Here is a 15,133-nt window from a genome sequence, read left to right as displayed (position 1 = left end):
CTAGCTAATGGGCCACGGAACCCCTCCAAAACCCTGAAGGTCACAATCTAGGCTTTCAGTGGACACCTAGGGGTGAGGAGGTTCAACGCACGGTTTTGCAGAGTTTTAACTCTTTCTCCTGGGCTTCCCAGTGCTCATTCTGGGCATCTTCCTTCTGTAACTCTTCTTTCAGCACTGAGCACTGTGGAGAAAAAGGACAAGGCCACGGGGGCTTGGCTGGGGGTCCCAAGTCCCTGTGTTCACACCCAGGAGTGTTTCCTGCTGTATAACCCAATCACACCTCTGAATTCTGAGAGGCGAGACCATTTGTGTGATGGGAGCATGGGATCCTGCAGTCGTTTCCAGTTCACCCCTCTCATGAGTTCTGAGAAATAGAGCGTCTAAATTCCTCTTCAAAAACCAGCAAACTTCACCGCAGGGGAAATGCAGCATTGTAGAGTCTGGGTACTTAGGGTGCAGGAATTGGGATGTTTTCACTCTGTGACCGGTAAGGGTGGAGGGGGCGGAACCAGTGAACTCGCGTCCATCTTAGGGCTTTTGTGCAGGTTGCATCTCAAAGACACAACTGTCCCGACTAGTGTGGAGGGGTAAACGGAGCTGTCTTTCCCGAGGGCGGCTCGGCAACAGGCATTAAGGGCATAAGGATGGATGTGCCTTCTTTTGACCCAGCAATTCCCACTTTAGGAATGTACCTTAAGGACAATGGCTGGAGAAATAAGTAAATCTGTAGTTTCAAGGATGCTCTTCACAGAATTGTCAGTAACAGTGGAAGAAAAAAAAAAAAGAGGAAACAACCCAAGTGTTGTTTATAACAGCAGACCACTTTATAACACTGGGTACATCCAGGAGAAAGTATGTAGCTTTTAAGACCAATGATAAGAGCGTTGATTTATTAGCACGGGAAAATAGTAAGTATTTAAAAATTTAAAAAATGTGCATTGTATAAATTCACTATAAAATGATTGATCAATTTCTAGGCAATATATAGAAACAAGACTGGAAGAACACACATGAAAATATTAACACTGATTTCTCAAGGTAGCATTTCCTCTCCTCTCTTTTTATTTTTTCTTTTCAATGTTATCTACTTATTTTTCTAAAATTAACACACATGATGTACGTCATTAAAAAAAAGGCATCTCAAATGTTCACGAGAGCAGTACCCTTGGTGGTGACGAGCCCTTGTGCTATTGGCCAGCACAGGCTAGAGGAGAAGGGACCTCATTCCAAGGTCGATGAGGAAGGGGAAATGGGGACATAAATCAGCCAAATGCACTTCAGGAGGTAGAAGAGCCAAGCAGGTGCTGTCTTCGCGTATTCCTTCTACTTAGCACCAGCTCTGCATCCCCTTCCCGTCCCCAACACACACACACACACACCACATAAAACAGCTATAGCACATGTGTGAGAAGACACTCTGCTTGGGAGAAACGAATGCAGAGGGCTTGGCCAGGCAGCTGACCCGGGGCAGAGGCAGGTGAGCACAACTAAAACCAGCCTCCCACTTCTCAGAAAACGATTTTGTCATCCCCATTTCACAGATGGGGAAATGGAGGCCAAATAAGTTACAATCAAAGAAAGCTCTGGGATTGGACCCTGGTCTGTCTGATCCCAAAGCTCATGCAGTGCCTTTCACCAGCTCCAAACTGGGTGTGGTACTACGTACCAGGTATTACTTATTGTGCCTTTTCCTTGGAACCTCAAGATCTGTTCTCACCCCAACCCCATGCAGACCTAGCTATCGGGTAGCCGCTGGGAATCTCTGAGTTGCCACCTGAGATGAAAGCTTTGAGGTTTTACCTTGACTCACAGAAACAGACACATACAAATACTGAGAAATCTTATCCTATAGAGCCAGGATTCTGAAGTTAGCATTGAAGGCAAGATTTGCAAATAGTCAAAGTTACATGTAAAAAGCTCTTTGCTTGCCTACCACGTTCATTTTCCATAGAGAAATTCTACACAGTAAAGTCTAAGGAAGAAATGAGAGTCTGCGTGTTTGCACCTGGATCTTCAAACCTTCTGCTTTGAAGGCAATTATGAGAACCAGTGGTGCTGGGACTATGATGCAGCCGTGTGGTCATCCTTGCTCACAGAGAGATCATATTCTGTTTAATATTAAACTTTGCAATGGCAGTATATGCTAATAGGTGTGTTTGTTGCTGGGAGTAAACAAACTAATTTATAATAGGGGTTAGAAAATGTTTGCTGGATTTGAATATATATCATGCTTATTCTGAGCCACATACACGCTGTACTTTGAAAAGCTGCAGAGAAGTTGACCACCTGCCCAGCAGCTACCCTCCCTGCGCCCCTGGGCACTGCTCTCATCTCACCACCGTGTATCATGTGACTCCCCTGTGTCTGCTTTTCGCAGCTACAAGTTGCTGATGACCCGACACTCACTTTGGAGCTGAGGGCTTGGAGCTGGTGATCCTTTTCTTTGTTCTCACTCTTTAGTTGATTCACCTCCTGTTTTAGTTGTTGAACTTGATCATCCTTTACTAACACATCTCTTTGCAAAGATGACACCATCTCTGTAAAAAAACCAAACCAAACCAAAACAAAAAACTCATGGAGGTCAAAGAGGCAGGAAGGATTATGGGCAACACCATGGCTGTCAGCCGACGTTCGGACAAGACCTTCCAAGCCCGGGCTACCACCGGTGCCCGCCTAGAACTGGGGAGGCTTTTTCCAAGGGTCCCAGAGCAGGAATGGGAATGAGAGCAAAGTCCACGGAACATGGTTTGAGGCTTCACTGAGAATGAGGGGCAGTCAGCACCAGCGAGAGGAGAAGCCTTTGGGGGCCCCTTGTGGGCACAGGCCAGGCGAAGCTAGGAGGAGAGGCCCACACCATGGGCCTGGGGAACAAAGGCGTAGCACAGGGAAGGTCCAGGAATTCTTCTCCAGAGGCCAGGAGACGGGCTTGTGGCAGAGGGCACTGCTGGACACTGTTGATGGGCTGGTTGGTTGGACCCCTCTCTACCACTTATTAGCTTGGTGGTCTTGGACAAGCTCTTTCACCTCCCACTGTCTGTCCCGCACAGAGTTATTGTAAGGGTCAAATGAGACGGTATGTCCCAAGCACACAAAGTGGCTAAATTATGTTTGTTACATGGCGCCTATTATGTTTCTCGGCAGCCGGCTTCCAAAATGGCCCCAATGGTCCCTGCCGCCTAGGATTCATGCCCTGTGTAGCCCCTCCCACCCTGAATAGGGCTGACATGGGTAACCAATATGATACTGTGGAAATGACGGAACGTTTCCTCCCAGGCTGGGTCATAAAAGACACTGTGGCCTCCTCTTTGCTCTCTCTTGAATCACTCACTCTGGGGGAAGCCAACGGCCGTGTTGTGAGGACACTCAAGCAGCCCTAGAGAGAAGCATGTGTGCTGAGGGACTAAGGCCTCCAGCCAAAAGCCACATGAGCAGCCATTCTGAAGGGGGATCCTCCGGCTCCCCCCGAGGCTTTAGATGACATGACTGATGCCCCAGCCGACATCTTGACTGCAACTCATGAGAACTCAAAGTCACCCCGCCATCAAATTCCTGAACTACAGAAACTGGGTGAGATAGTAAATATTGGTTGGGATTTTATCCATTACATTTTGGGGTAGCTTGTTATGCAGCAATAGATAACTACTCCATTACTGTAGTATCTTTTTTTAAACATCTTTATTGGAGTATAACTGCTTTACAAGGGTGTGTTAGTTTCTGCTTTATAACAAAGTGAATCAGTTATGCATATACATATGTCCCCATATCTCTTCCCTCTTGCACTGCAGTATCATTTTGAATAAAAGTGGGAAGAAGGGTGCATAAATGCAGTGGTATTGGGTTATCTCATACGGTTCTTTTCTTGGAAGAACATTAGGCCCAGTTTCATTGGTAGGTGTCAATCAAGAATGTATATGAAATAAAGAACAAAATGCTCCAGAATTTCATTTTAAAAGTGAGCTTTGCCTCCAGGACACGGTTAAGTTACTTGGAAATCCCTCTGGGGCTTGCCACACTTTGAGTGGGTCCAGCTCATCTCAAGCGTTATCCCAACCCGGGTCTGTCCCGACTCCCTGATTGGAGAAAGTGGGATCTGAGACAGGCTTGATGCTTGGATGAGGTTTGACTGGCCGCCATACGGGAGGAGGGTGAGGACCAGCGAGTTCATCCTTAACATTCCTGGGGCCCAGAACAGCACCTAGCCTGGGGGAGGTTCTCAGAAAATATCTGAGGACATCCCAAGTTAGGGCGGAGCGCAAGCAGAGACCTGGGGGCAGTAGGGGGTGGGGGGTGATTAAGTTGCAGAGTGAGGCAGAAGAAAAGCGCAGATCATAGAGGTGGTGATTCACGTGCCACTCAGTGCTGTGCCTGGCTTTTACAGCTGTGGGTATGTTTCCTGCCACGCGCTGGCTGCTTTAAGAGTGATGTGCCCCTCCGAGGCTCACTGCCTCCTCCCTGTTACCTGCTTCTCTCCCTCCCCTCGTATGTGAGTGGTCCCATCCTCACCAGGTCTCTAGACATGTCAGTTTCTGCTTAAAAAACTCCACTGGATTCCCAACACCCTTAGAATAAAAACCCAGACCCCCCGACCCTGCCCAGCCCCACAATCCCTTGTGCACTCCATGCAGCCTCACTTGCCCTTGGTTTGTCCTTGCCCACCTGAAACAGGTCCGCTCTAAAAGAAGGGCGTAGCCGTTGAGGATACAACATAAACTGGTTAGAATCAGCTAGGTCCAAGGGGGCGTAAGATTCGACTTCCAGTGGAACTTGAGCCTCATTACAGGCTCATTGTAATACATTAGTGAAATGACACACCCACCAGCACCAGGACAGTTCCGAGGCTGACCATAAAGGTTGAAAAGTGGGTGGTGGGGCTTCCCTGGTGGCGCAGTGGTTGAGAGTCCGCCTGCAGATGCAGGGGACACGGGTTCGTGACCCGGTCCTGGAAGATCCCACATGCCGTGGAGCAGCTGGGCCTGTGAGCCATGGCCTCTGAGCCTGCGTGTCTGGAGCCTGTGCTCCGCAATGGGACAGGCCACAAAAAAAAAAAAAAAAAAAAAGTGGGCGGTGGCCCAATTCCTGGAAATCCCCGCCCCTTCCCCAAAATATTAGAGTTCTCATAATCCTCCCACTCATTAGCCTATGAAATTACCCAGCCCATAAAAACTAACCGCCCCATATTTGGGGGCCTCTAGCCTTCTGAGATGGCCCACGCTCTGTCTGTGGAAAATAAACCCACTTCTTACTTTGTCTCTCACTGAATTCTTTCTGCGATGAGACATAAAGAACCTGAGCTTTATTAAGTCCCGAGATCAGATGTGAGATCTCGATTAAAAGATAGTGGGTTCTGACTGGGTTCGAGTCCCAGCCCATGGGTTCAAGCCCCACCTGAGTTCCATGGTTGCACACCCACTAAGCTGTTCTCCCTTGGCCTCCCTCCTTGAAGCACTGGCCACCACGACACACAGTTTATTTTCTCCACAGCACCACTGCTCTCTGAAGTGGGCTTGTTTATTCATCCATTTACTTTTATTGTCTGTCACCCCCTCCCAAGTCTGTGAGTACAGGAATCTGACTGTCTTGCTTGGCTCTCCCTCCCCAGAGCCTGGAACGGGGCCTGACACCTAGTAGGTGCTCAATAAACATGTTGAAGGAATCCAGGGAATCGAAGCTCAGCCACAGCTGTGTGTTGGCTGCCCCTCTCCCCACCCAAGCCCTTTATCAGGGAACCACCTCTGATAAAATTAGAAAATGTTTTCACTTGGGCCCAAATGCACTCTGCTGAAATGGCTGAGACAAAGGGTGCCTTAAAAGAGTGACCCCATTTTGTCCACGCTCTATTTGGCACTCAGGCTGGTTTGTGGAACCACCCAAGCCACAAGGCGAACTGTGTTCTCCCTGGTGTGGCCAGTGTTCAGGAGACCTTGTAGCCAAGAGATAACATTCTCTCAAATATTTATCAGGCCCTGCCCTCGGAACTGGGTGGCAAGAAACCTCCACTGGGGGAGAACTCTGAGGCACCGACACGGGTGATCCCTGAGGCTGCACCCAGGTCACGGGCACAGGTGTGGTGGTTGACTGGTGATGTCTCCAGGGGGAGGGCAGAAGCCCTGGGGCCCGAAGGCAGAAGGGCCTCACCTGATGTGATGGCGGCTTCCCTCCTTAAGTTCTCGGCCTCGTTCTTCAGGGATGTGATTTCTAAGTTTCTCTCAGACAGGGTCTGGCACAGCACCTGGCTGTAGCCTTGCTGTAGGGCACTGATCTGTGGAAGGAGGCAACACACGGTCAGAGGGGGCCAGCCAGGCCTGCAGGACATGCCGGTACTTCTCCAATGTTGGGCAAAGAGTCGGGTTGATCTTGGGTCGGGGTGTTGGGGAAACCAAGTTTTTCAGTTGTAACTAGTGGAAGGGGCGGGAGGGGGCCTGTTCCTTCAGTGACCACCATGTCATAGGTCATCGAGACGCGAAACTTATCTCCGTGGCCACCCGGGGGCTCAGGTACCGCTGTCTTCCTATGACCTGTGGATTGTCAGCCGTAAATAGACCAGCTGTTGGTTCCGGATCATCCAGCACTGACGGGATGCACAGCAAAGTTCAAGAGGCGGGAGCAGGTTATAAAATGAACTCCCTCTAATGACAATAGTGGATAGTTTATACCTCACAGGACGCTCCAGAGTTTACAAAGCCCATTCACACATGCCACACTGATACTCCTCACAGCGTTGCTGAAGGCTGATGGTCCCATTAATGTTCCCATTTCGCAAGGGAGCAGGTTCAGACTCAGAGAGGCGAGGTCCCTTGCTCGGGATCCCGCAGCTGGTCAGAGGGGGAGTGTGATTCAAACCCAGTCTTTAGTTGCCTGGTTCCTCCTTCCCAGGTGGCTCTAGGAATGCACATGAGAAGTCGGAGGCTGTAAAGCGTGGCATGGACTCGGGGGCCGGACTCAAGTCCTGTCTCTGCCACTTACGGGCTTTGTGAACACAAGGAGGACACCATATTCTGTTTCCTTTCTTTCAGTCTGTACGTGGGGTGATGGTAGTCCCAACCTGATAGGATTGTTAGAAGTCTTTTAATAAGTTAGCATGTGTACAAGTGCTCAGATCACGCCTGGCACACGGTACAGGGGGATGAGCTGGGACGGTCCTCTCCTCTGACTACCCACGGGGTGCTTTAGCTTCTGCTTCCCTCGTCTGGCTCTGGGGAAGGTGGTTGGTAATCTTTATGTGTGCATTTGTAAGCCTTGCCAGGCTCACTTAAACACCAGTGTGGTTGTTATTAAGAGGAAATACAGAAATCGTGGGTGGGAGGACCACAGGCCGGCTCTAAGGCTGCTGTGAGCACCCTCTAAGTCCATGGCTCAGAGCCCCCTCGAGGGCGGGCCCCCCTCCAGGGGTCTAGGTCTACACGCGGGACGCGGACGGCTCTCCATCAAAGGCAACGTTGGTAAGAGCCCGAAAGTAGCTGCCAGGCCTCGGCCTCCTCATAGCAGGTACCCGAGAGGCCAGGAAAGAGAGCTGGGCCCGGAACCCCCTCCCTCTCGACCTGATGCGGCCAGAGTGTTTGTTCTGAGTGGCCAGGCCTTTCCCACCTCAGGGTGCACTGTGGGCCTTTGCCCTGTGATTTTTCAGGTGTCAGCCCTCAGTACTCCCACAGGGACACGTTTATTGGCGTGTAAATGCCACGTAATCTGTAGACGGGACAAGAGCTAGCTTGTTTTGATATCAAAATGGAAGTGACAAGGAGAAGGGTGCAATTTCTTTTCTTTTTTTAAAAATAAATTTATTTATTTTATTTATTTATTTTTGGCTGCGTTGGGTCTTTGTTGCGGTGCACAGGCTTCTCACTGCAGTGCCTTCTCTTGTTGCAGAGCATGGGCTCTAGGAGCATGGGCTTCAGTAGTTGTGGCACGAGGGCTCAGTATTTGTGGCGCATGGGCTTAGTTGCTCCGCGGCATGTGGGATCTTCCCGGACCAGGGCTCGAGCCCATGTCCCCTGCACTGGCAGGCGGATTCCTAACCACTGCGCCACCAGGGAAGTCCTGGGTGCAATTTCTTTGTTCTCCTAAGGTAAGTTTGCCAGATTTAGGGGAGGAAAAAAGGATGTTCACTTAAAATAGGATTTCAGATAATGAATAATATTTTAGTGCAAGTGTGTCCCATGCAATATTTGGGACACACACTAAAACGAAATTCTAAAATTCAAATTTAACTGTGTGTCCTTACTTTATCTGGCAACCTCACCCTAAGAGAGTTCCTAAACTTCAGTCATTCATATACCGCTTTCACTATTTTTCCCATGTCTCTTGGCTAGCCCCACTATAATTTCTTAGCATTTTTCGTAGAAGCAGCTCCCTTTTTAAACTTAAAAACTTGCATTAAATTAAAAATAACTGTTATAAGAGTAAATAGAGACTCAGTATCTTAAATAAAAATAATCCCTCCAAAAGAAGAAATACAGGAATTTCCCTGTTTACCGTCAGACCAGGTTGCGGGCATCACATTAAAAAAAAAAAAAAAAAAAAAAGGTTGAGGGGAGGGGCTGGGCATGCCCAGGTAATGGGGTTTGGGCGTGGTGACATGGCCACCAGATGGCGCTCACAGCCTTTAGTCTTGGTTTGTGTCCTTGGAAATCTTGTCATTATTACTCTGGTAGAATTAACAGAAGCGTCAAGGTCTCACAAGTTTTCTGACTCATTTCATGCACCATCATGGTTCGGAGTCTATGACACTTGGGGCAGTTACACTTCTTTTTCCCTGGGGCACCTGAGACATTATTGGGGGGGGTCTATGCTAGAAGCCGCGGGGACACAGGCCACTCCGCCCCCCACTCTCCCCAAGGCTATATTTTTGCATGTTTGTGCTTTGGAAACTTTGAGTAAAAAAATTCTTTCACATCTTACTTTTCTCTGTTGGGGGGAGAAATACAACTTTTCCAAAAAAGGTCCTGGGAACACTGAAAGTGTTTGTAAGCTCTTCTCAGCGTAATGCTTTTATTTACATGATACCAGAGATAGAACACACAGAGACAAACTTCCAGAAGGGAAAACATACGTTCCCCTCTAAGACTCCAGTGCTTTTGACAGACTTAAAATATTTCAATCTAAGCGTCAGAGTTTTAGGATTTCGGATTGCTGGAAAACTCCAAAGAGTCTTCAAACCTCTTTGATACTTTTACTACCAAAATAAATATCCATATCGTTTGTCATTGGCATAAGTTCCGAGATGTTTAATGTCTGTTAAGCTGTGTAATAAAATGGGCACTGAATCATAAGAAAGTTAATAGTGCTAGGAGGAGTGATTCTTTCAAGATAATAATTTGGCTTCCAATTAGCACAGGCATATAAGAGCACATGGAGGTAAGAATTTTCTAGTGATATTGTAGCGGATCGAAGATCTTTGAGAGCAAATCATTACGCACACACCTTCGGGGACCGGGGAAAACACATAAAGTGATCAGAACGATAAATCAACCTGCCATGTGGCTTACACTTCTGGTGGAATGCTCTGCAGGTAGTAGAATAGTTAAGAAACTAAAATGTCAGTGGATGAAACTCGATTTCAGTGCAAACCAGGGGAGCCTCTGGTTCATATGTGCCTTGTTATAAAATATTCTCCTTCAGTGACAAGCGAAGCTCCGGTGGTGGGGGAGGCAACAGCATGATACAGCAGTGTAATTATTTCTAGATAATTTCTTTGTAAAGAAACATTTTTCCCCCCAGACACCGGCAGCCACTTTAAACAATACTCACATTGTGACTTGCTGATATTCACAGATATGTGGGAATTATATAATATTACATGTCAAATATATTTCAGTTATTAAAAAAAAAAGGTATGTGGGGAATTCCCTGGCGGTCCAGTGGTCAGGACTCCGTGCTTCCACTGCTGGAGGCCTGGGTTTGATCCCTGGTCGGGGAACTAAGATCCTGAAAGCCGTGTGGTACGGCCAAAAAAAAAAACAAAGGTATGTGGGAATAATTCAGCCTCCTCCATGTACCTGAAAAAGGCATGTCATTTTCTCAGGAAAGCTCTGAAATGGGAGAATAACTGAAGGGAATATTTCAGCAAAATTGGGCTCAGTTCAAGAAAAAGATGCTCATTAATATGTCAGCTACATGTCAAGGTAGCTGTTTGCACTAATAATTCCTATAGGACCTGTTACTTTCATTGTTTTTTCAAAACCAGGTTCGAAGGAGAGTCATCAGTTCGTTTAAATATTAGAGCATGTATTTGTTTACTTGTTTATTCTGTCTCCCTCACTAGAGCATAACAGGGGGAAGGCTCATGTCTGTCTTGTTCTCTGCTGAATTCTTAGAGCCTGGAAGAGGGCATGGCACGGGATAGGCCCCCCCAAATATTTATTTGAATGAATGGACGGATGGATGGATGGATGAATAAGGAACAAACAAACAGACACGGTCCTAACAGAGTTCTAGAAGATTACTGGGCCCAACCTTTGCCTTCATGGAACTTACAGTTTCCTGCTAGAATCTCCTAGGTTCACCATACACAATCTGTGTCCTTTCTAGAGCATCATTTCTAGGACTGAGACTGTGTACCTAGAATCGGTTACAGAAGGGAAAGACAGTAAACAGAGAACAAGAGAACCAAGGCCTCCAAGCACTGACTATGGTTTTTTTTTTTTTCTCTCTCTTTTAAAAAAATGTTTGTTTATTTGTTTATTTTTTTCTTATTAGTCACCCATTTTATACACATCAGTGTATACATGTAAATCCCAATCTCCCAGTTCATCACACCACCATTCCCCACCCCCTGCCGCTTTCCCCCCTTGGTGTCCATACGTTTGTTCTCTACATCTGTGTCTCAATTTCTGCTCTGCAAACTGGTTCATCTTTACCATTTTTCTAGGTTCCACGTATATGCGTTAATATACGATATTTGTTCTTCTCTTTCTGACTTACTTCACTCTATATGACAGTCTCTAGATGCATCCATGTCTCTACAAATGACCCAATTTTGTTCCTTTTTATGGCTGAGTAATATTCCATTGTATATATGTGCCATATCTTCTTTATCCATTCGGCTGTCGATGGGCATTTAGGTTGCTTCCATGTCCTGGCTATTGTAAATCGTGCTGCAATGAACATTGGGGTGCATGCGGTTTTTGAATTATGTTTTTCTCAGGGTACATGCCCAGGAGTGGGATTGCTGGATCGTATGGTAATTCTCTTTTTAGTTTTTTAAGGAACCTCCATACTGTTCTCCATAGTGGCTGTATCAATTCACATCCCCACCAACAGTGCAAGAGGGTTCCCTTTTCTCCACACCCTCTCCAGCATTTATTGTTTGTAGATTTTCTGACGATGCCCGTTCTAACTGGTGTGAGGTGGAACCTCATTGTAGTTTTGATTTGCATTTCTCTAATAATTAATGATGTTGAGCCGCTTTTCATGTGCCTCTTGGCCATCGGTATATCTTCTTTGGAGAAGTGTCTATTTAGGTCTTCTGCCCATTTTTGGATTGGCTTGTTTGTTTTTTTAATGTTGAGCAGCATGAGCTGTTTATATATTTTGGAAATTAATCCTTTGTCAGTTGCTTCCTTTGCAAATATTTTCTCCCATTCTGAGGGTTGTCTTTTTGTCTTGTTTATGGTTTCCTTTGCTGTGCAAAAGCTTTGAAGTTTCATTAGGTCCCATTTGTTTATTTTTGTATTTATTTCCATTACTCTAGGAGGTGGATCAAAAAATATCATGCTGTGATTTATGTCAAAGACTGTTCTTCCTATGTTTTCCTCTAAGAGTTTTATAGTGCCTGGTCTTACCTTTAGGTCTCTAATCCATTTTGAGTTTATTTTTGTGTATGGTGTTAGGGAGTGTTCTAATTTCATTCTTTACATGTAGCTGTCCAGTTTTCCCAGCACCACTTATTGAAGAGACTGTCTTTTCTCCAATGTATATCCTTGCCTCCTTTGTCATAGATTAGTTGACCATAGATTCGTGGGTTTATCTCTGGGCTTTCTATCCTGTTCCATTGATCTGTATTTCTGTTTTTGTGTCAGTACCATATTGTCTTGATTACTGTGGCTTTGTAGTATAGGTTGAAGTCAGGGAGTCTGATTCCTCCAGCTCCGTTTTTTTTCCCTCAAGACTGCTTTGGCTATTCGGGGTCTTTTGTGTCTCCACACAAATTTTAAGATTTTTTTGTTCTAGTTCTGTAAAAAATGCCATTGGTAATTTGATAGGGATTGCATTGAATCTGTAGATTGCTTTGGGTAGCATAGTCATTTTCACAATATTGATTCTTCCAATCCAAGAACGTGGTATAGCTCTCCATCTGTTGGTATCATCTTTAATTTCTTTCATCAGTGTCTTACAGTTTTCTGCATACAGGTCTTTTGTCTCCCTAGGTAGATTTATTCCTAGGTATTTAATTTTTTTGTTGCAATGGTAAATGGGAGTGTTTCTTTAATTTCTCTTTCAGATTTTTCATCATTAGTGTATAGGAATGCAAGAGATTTCTGTGCATTAATTTTGTATCCTGCAACTTTACCAAGTTCATTGATTAGCTCTAGTAGTTTTCTGGTGGCATCTTTAGGATTCTCTATGTATAGTATCATGTCATCTGCAAACAGTGACAGTTTTACTTCTTCTTTTTCAATTTGTATTCCTTTTATTGCTTTTTCTTCTCTGATTGCCGTGGCTAGGACTTCCAAAACTATGTTGAATAATAGTGGCGAGAGTGGGCAACCTTGTCTTGTTCCTGGTCTTAGAGGAAATGCTTTCAGTTTTTCACCATTGAGAATGATGTTTGCTGTGGGTTTGTCATATATGGCCTTTATTATGTTGAAGTAGGTTCCCTCTATGCCCACTTTCTGGAGAGTTTTTATCATAAATCGGTGTTGAATTTTGTCAAAAGCTTTTTCTGCATCCATTGAGATGATCATATGGTTTTTCTTTTTCAATTTGTTAATATGGTGTATCACATTGATTGATTTGCATATATTGAAGAATCTTTGCATCTCTGGGATAAATCCCACTTGATCATGGTGTATGATCCTTTTAATGTGTTGTTGGATTCTGTTTGCTAGTATTTTTGCATCTATATTCATCAGTGATATTGGTCTCTAATTTTCTTTTTTTGTAGTATCTTTGTCTGGTTTTGGTATCAGGGTGATGGTGGCCTCAGAGAATGAGTTTGGGAGTGTTCCTTCCTCTGCAATTTTTTGGAAGAGTTTGAGAAGGATGGGTGTTAGTTAGCTCATCTCTAAATGTTTGATAGAATTCACCTGTGAAGCCTTCTGGTCCTGGACTTTTGTTTGTTGGAAGATTTAAAATCACAGTTTCAATTTCATTACTTGTGATTGGTCTGTTCATATTTTCTATTTCTTCCTGGTTCAGTCTTGAAAGGTTATAACTTTCTAAGAATTTGTCCATTTCTTCCAGGTTGTCCATTTTATTGGCATAGAGTTGCTTGTAGTAGTCTCTTAGGATGTTTTGTATTTCTGCGGTGTCTGTTGTAACTTCTCCTTTTTCATTTCTAATTTTATTGACTTGAGTCCTCTCCCTCTTTTTCTTGATGAGTCTGGCTAATGGTTTATCAATTTTGTTTAACTTCTCAAAGAACCAGCTTTTAGTTTTATTGATCTTTGTTATTGTTTTCTTTGTTTCTATTTCATTTATTTCTGCTCTGATCTTTAGGATTTCTTTCCTTCCGCTAACTTTGGGGTTTGTTTGTTCTCTTTCTCTAGTTCCTTTAGGTGTAACGTTAGATTATTTATTTGAGATTTTTCTTGTTTCTTGAGGTAGGCTTGTATAGCTATAAACTTCCCTCTTAGAACTGCTTTTGCTGTATCCCATAGGTTTTGGATCATCGTGTTTTCATTGTCATTTGTCTCTAGGTATTTTTTGATTTCCTATTTGATTTCTTCAGTGATCTCTTGGTTATTTAGTAACATACTATTTAGCCTCCTTGTGTTTGTGTTTTTTATGGTTTTTTCCCTGTAATTCATTTCTAATCTCATAGTGTTGTGGTCAAAAAAGATGCTTGATATGACTTCAATTTTCTTAAGTTTACTGAGGCTTGATTTGTGACCCAAGATGTGATCTATCCTGGAGAATGTTCCGTGCGCACTTGAGAAGAAAGTGTAATCTGCTGTTTTTGGATGGAATGTCCTATAAATATCAATTAAATCTATCTGGTCTATTGTGTCATTTAAAGCTTGTGTTTCCTTATTAATTTTCTGTTTGGTTGATCTGTCCATTGGTGTAAGTGAGGTGTTAAAGTCCCCCACTATGATTGTGTTACTGTCAATTTCCTCTTTTAGAGCTGTTAGCAGTTGCCTTATGTATTGAGGTGCTCCTATGTTGGGTGCATATATACTTATAATTGCTATATCTTCTTCTTGGATTGATCCCTTGATCATTACGTAGTGTCCTTCCTTGTCTCTTGCAACATTCTTTATTTTAAAGTCTATTTTATCTGATATGAGTATTGCTATTCCAGCTTTCCTTTGATTTCCATTTGCATGGAATAGCTTTTTCCATCCCCTCACTTTCAGTCTGTATGTGTCCCTAGGTCTGAAGTGGGTCTCCTGTAGACAGCATATATATGGGTCTTGTTTTTGTATCCATTCAGCGAGCCTGTGTCTTTTGGTTGGAGCGTTTAATCCATTCACGTTTAAGGTAATTATCGATATGTATGTTCCTATTACCATTTTCTTAATTGTTTTGGGTTTGTTTTTGTAGGTCCTTTTCTTCTCTTGTGTTTCCCACTTAGAGAAGTTCCTTTAGCATTTGTTGTAGAGCTGGTTCGGTGGTGCTGAATTCTCTTAGCTTTTGCTTGTCTGTAAAGCTTTTGATTTCTCCACCGAATCTGAATGAAATCCTTGCGGGGTAGAGTAATCTGGTTGTAGGTTCTTCCCTTTCATCACTTTAAGTATATCATGTCACTCCCTTCTGGCTTGTAGAGTTTCTGCTGAGAAATCAGCTGTTAACCTCATGGGAGTTCCCTTGTATGTTATTTGTCATTTTTCCCTTGCTGCTTTCAATAATTTTTCTTTGTCTTTAATTTTTGCCAATTTGATTACTATGTGTCTCGGTGTGTTTCTCCTTGGGTTTCTCCTGTATGGGACTCTCTGTGCTTCCTAAACTTGGGTGGCTATTTCCTTTCCGATGTTAG

At 44.4% G+C, this 15,133-nt stretch overlaps 1 protein-coding gene across 1 annotated transcript in view; it reads right to left on the bottom strand.

Annotated features, from left to right (window-relative positions):
- FHAD1 (forkhead associated phosphopeptide binding domain 1) overlaps positions 1-15,133 on the bottom strand; it is a 133,441-nt gene that overhangs the window by 66,086 nt on the left and 52,222 nt on the right. The window contains 3 exon segments of the mRNA XM_065872624.1: positions 92-181; positions 2,407-2,537; positions 6,136-6,259. Of these exon segments, the coding sequence (XP_065728696.1) occupies positions 92-181; positions 2,407-2,537; positions 6,136-6,259 (345 nt within the window).

Source organism: Phocoena phocoena, chromosome 1 (assembly GCF_963924675.1).
Source record: "Phocoena phocoena chromosome 1, mPhoPho1.1, whole genome shotgun sequence".
Taxonomy (NCBI): domain Eukaryota; kingdom Metazoa; phylum Chordata; class Mammalia; order Artiodactyla; family Phocoenidae; genus Phocoena; species Phocoena phocoena.
This window is presented reverse-complemented; position numbering and strand designations above follow the sequence as displayed.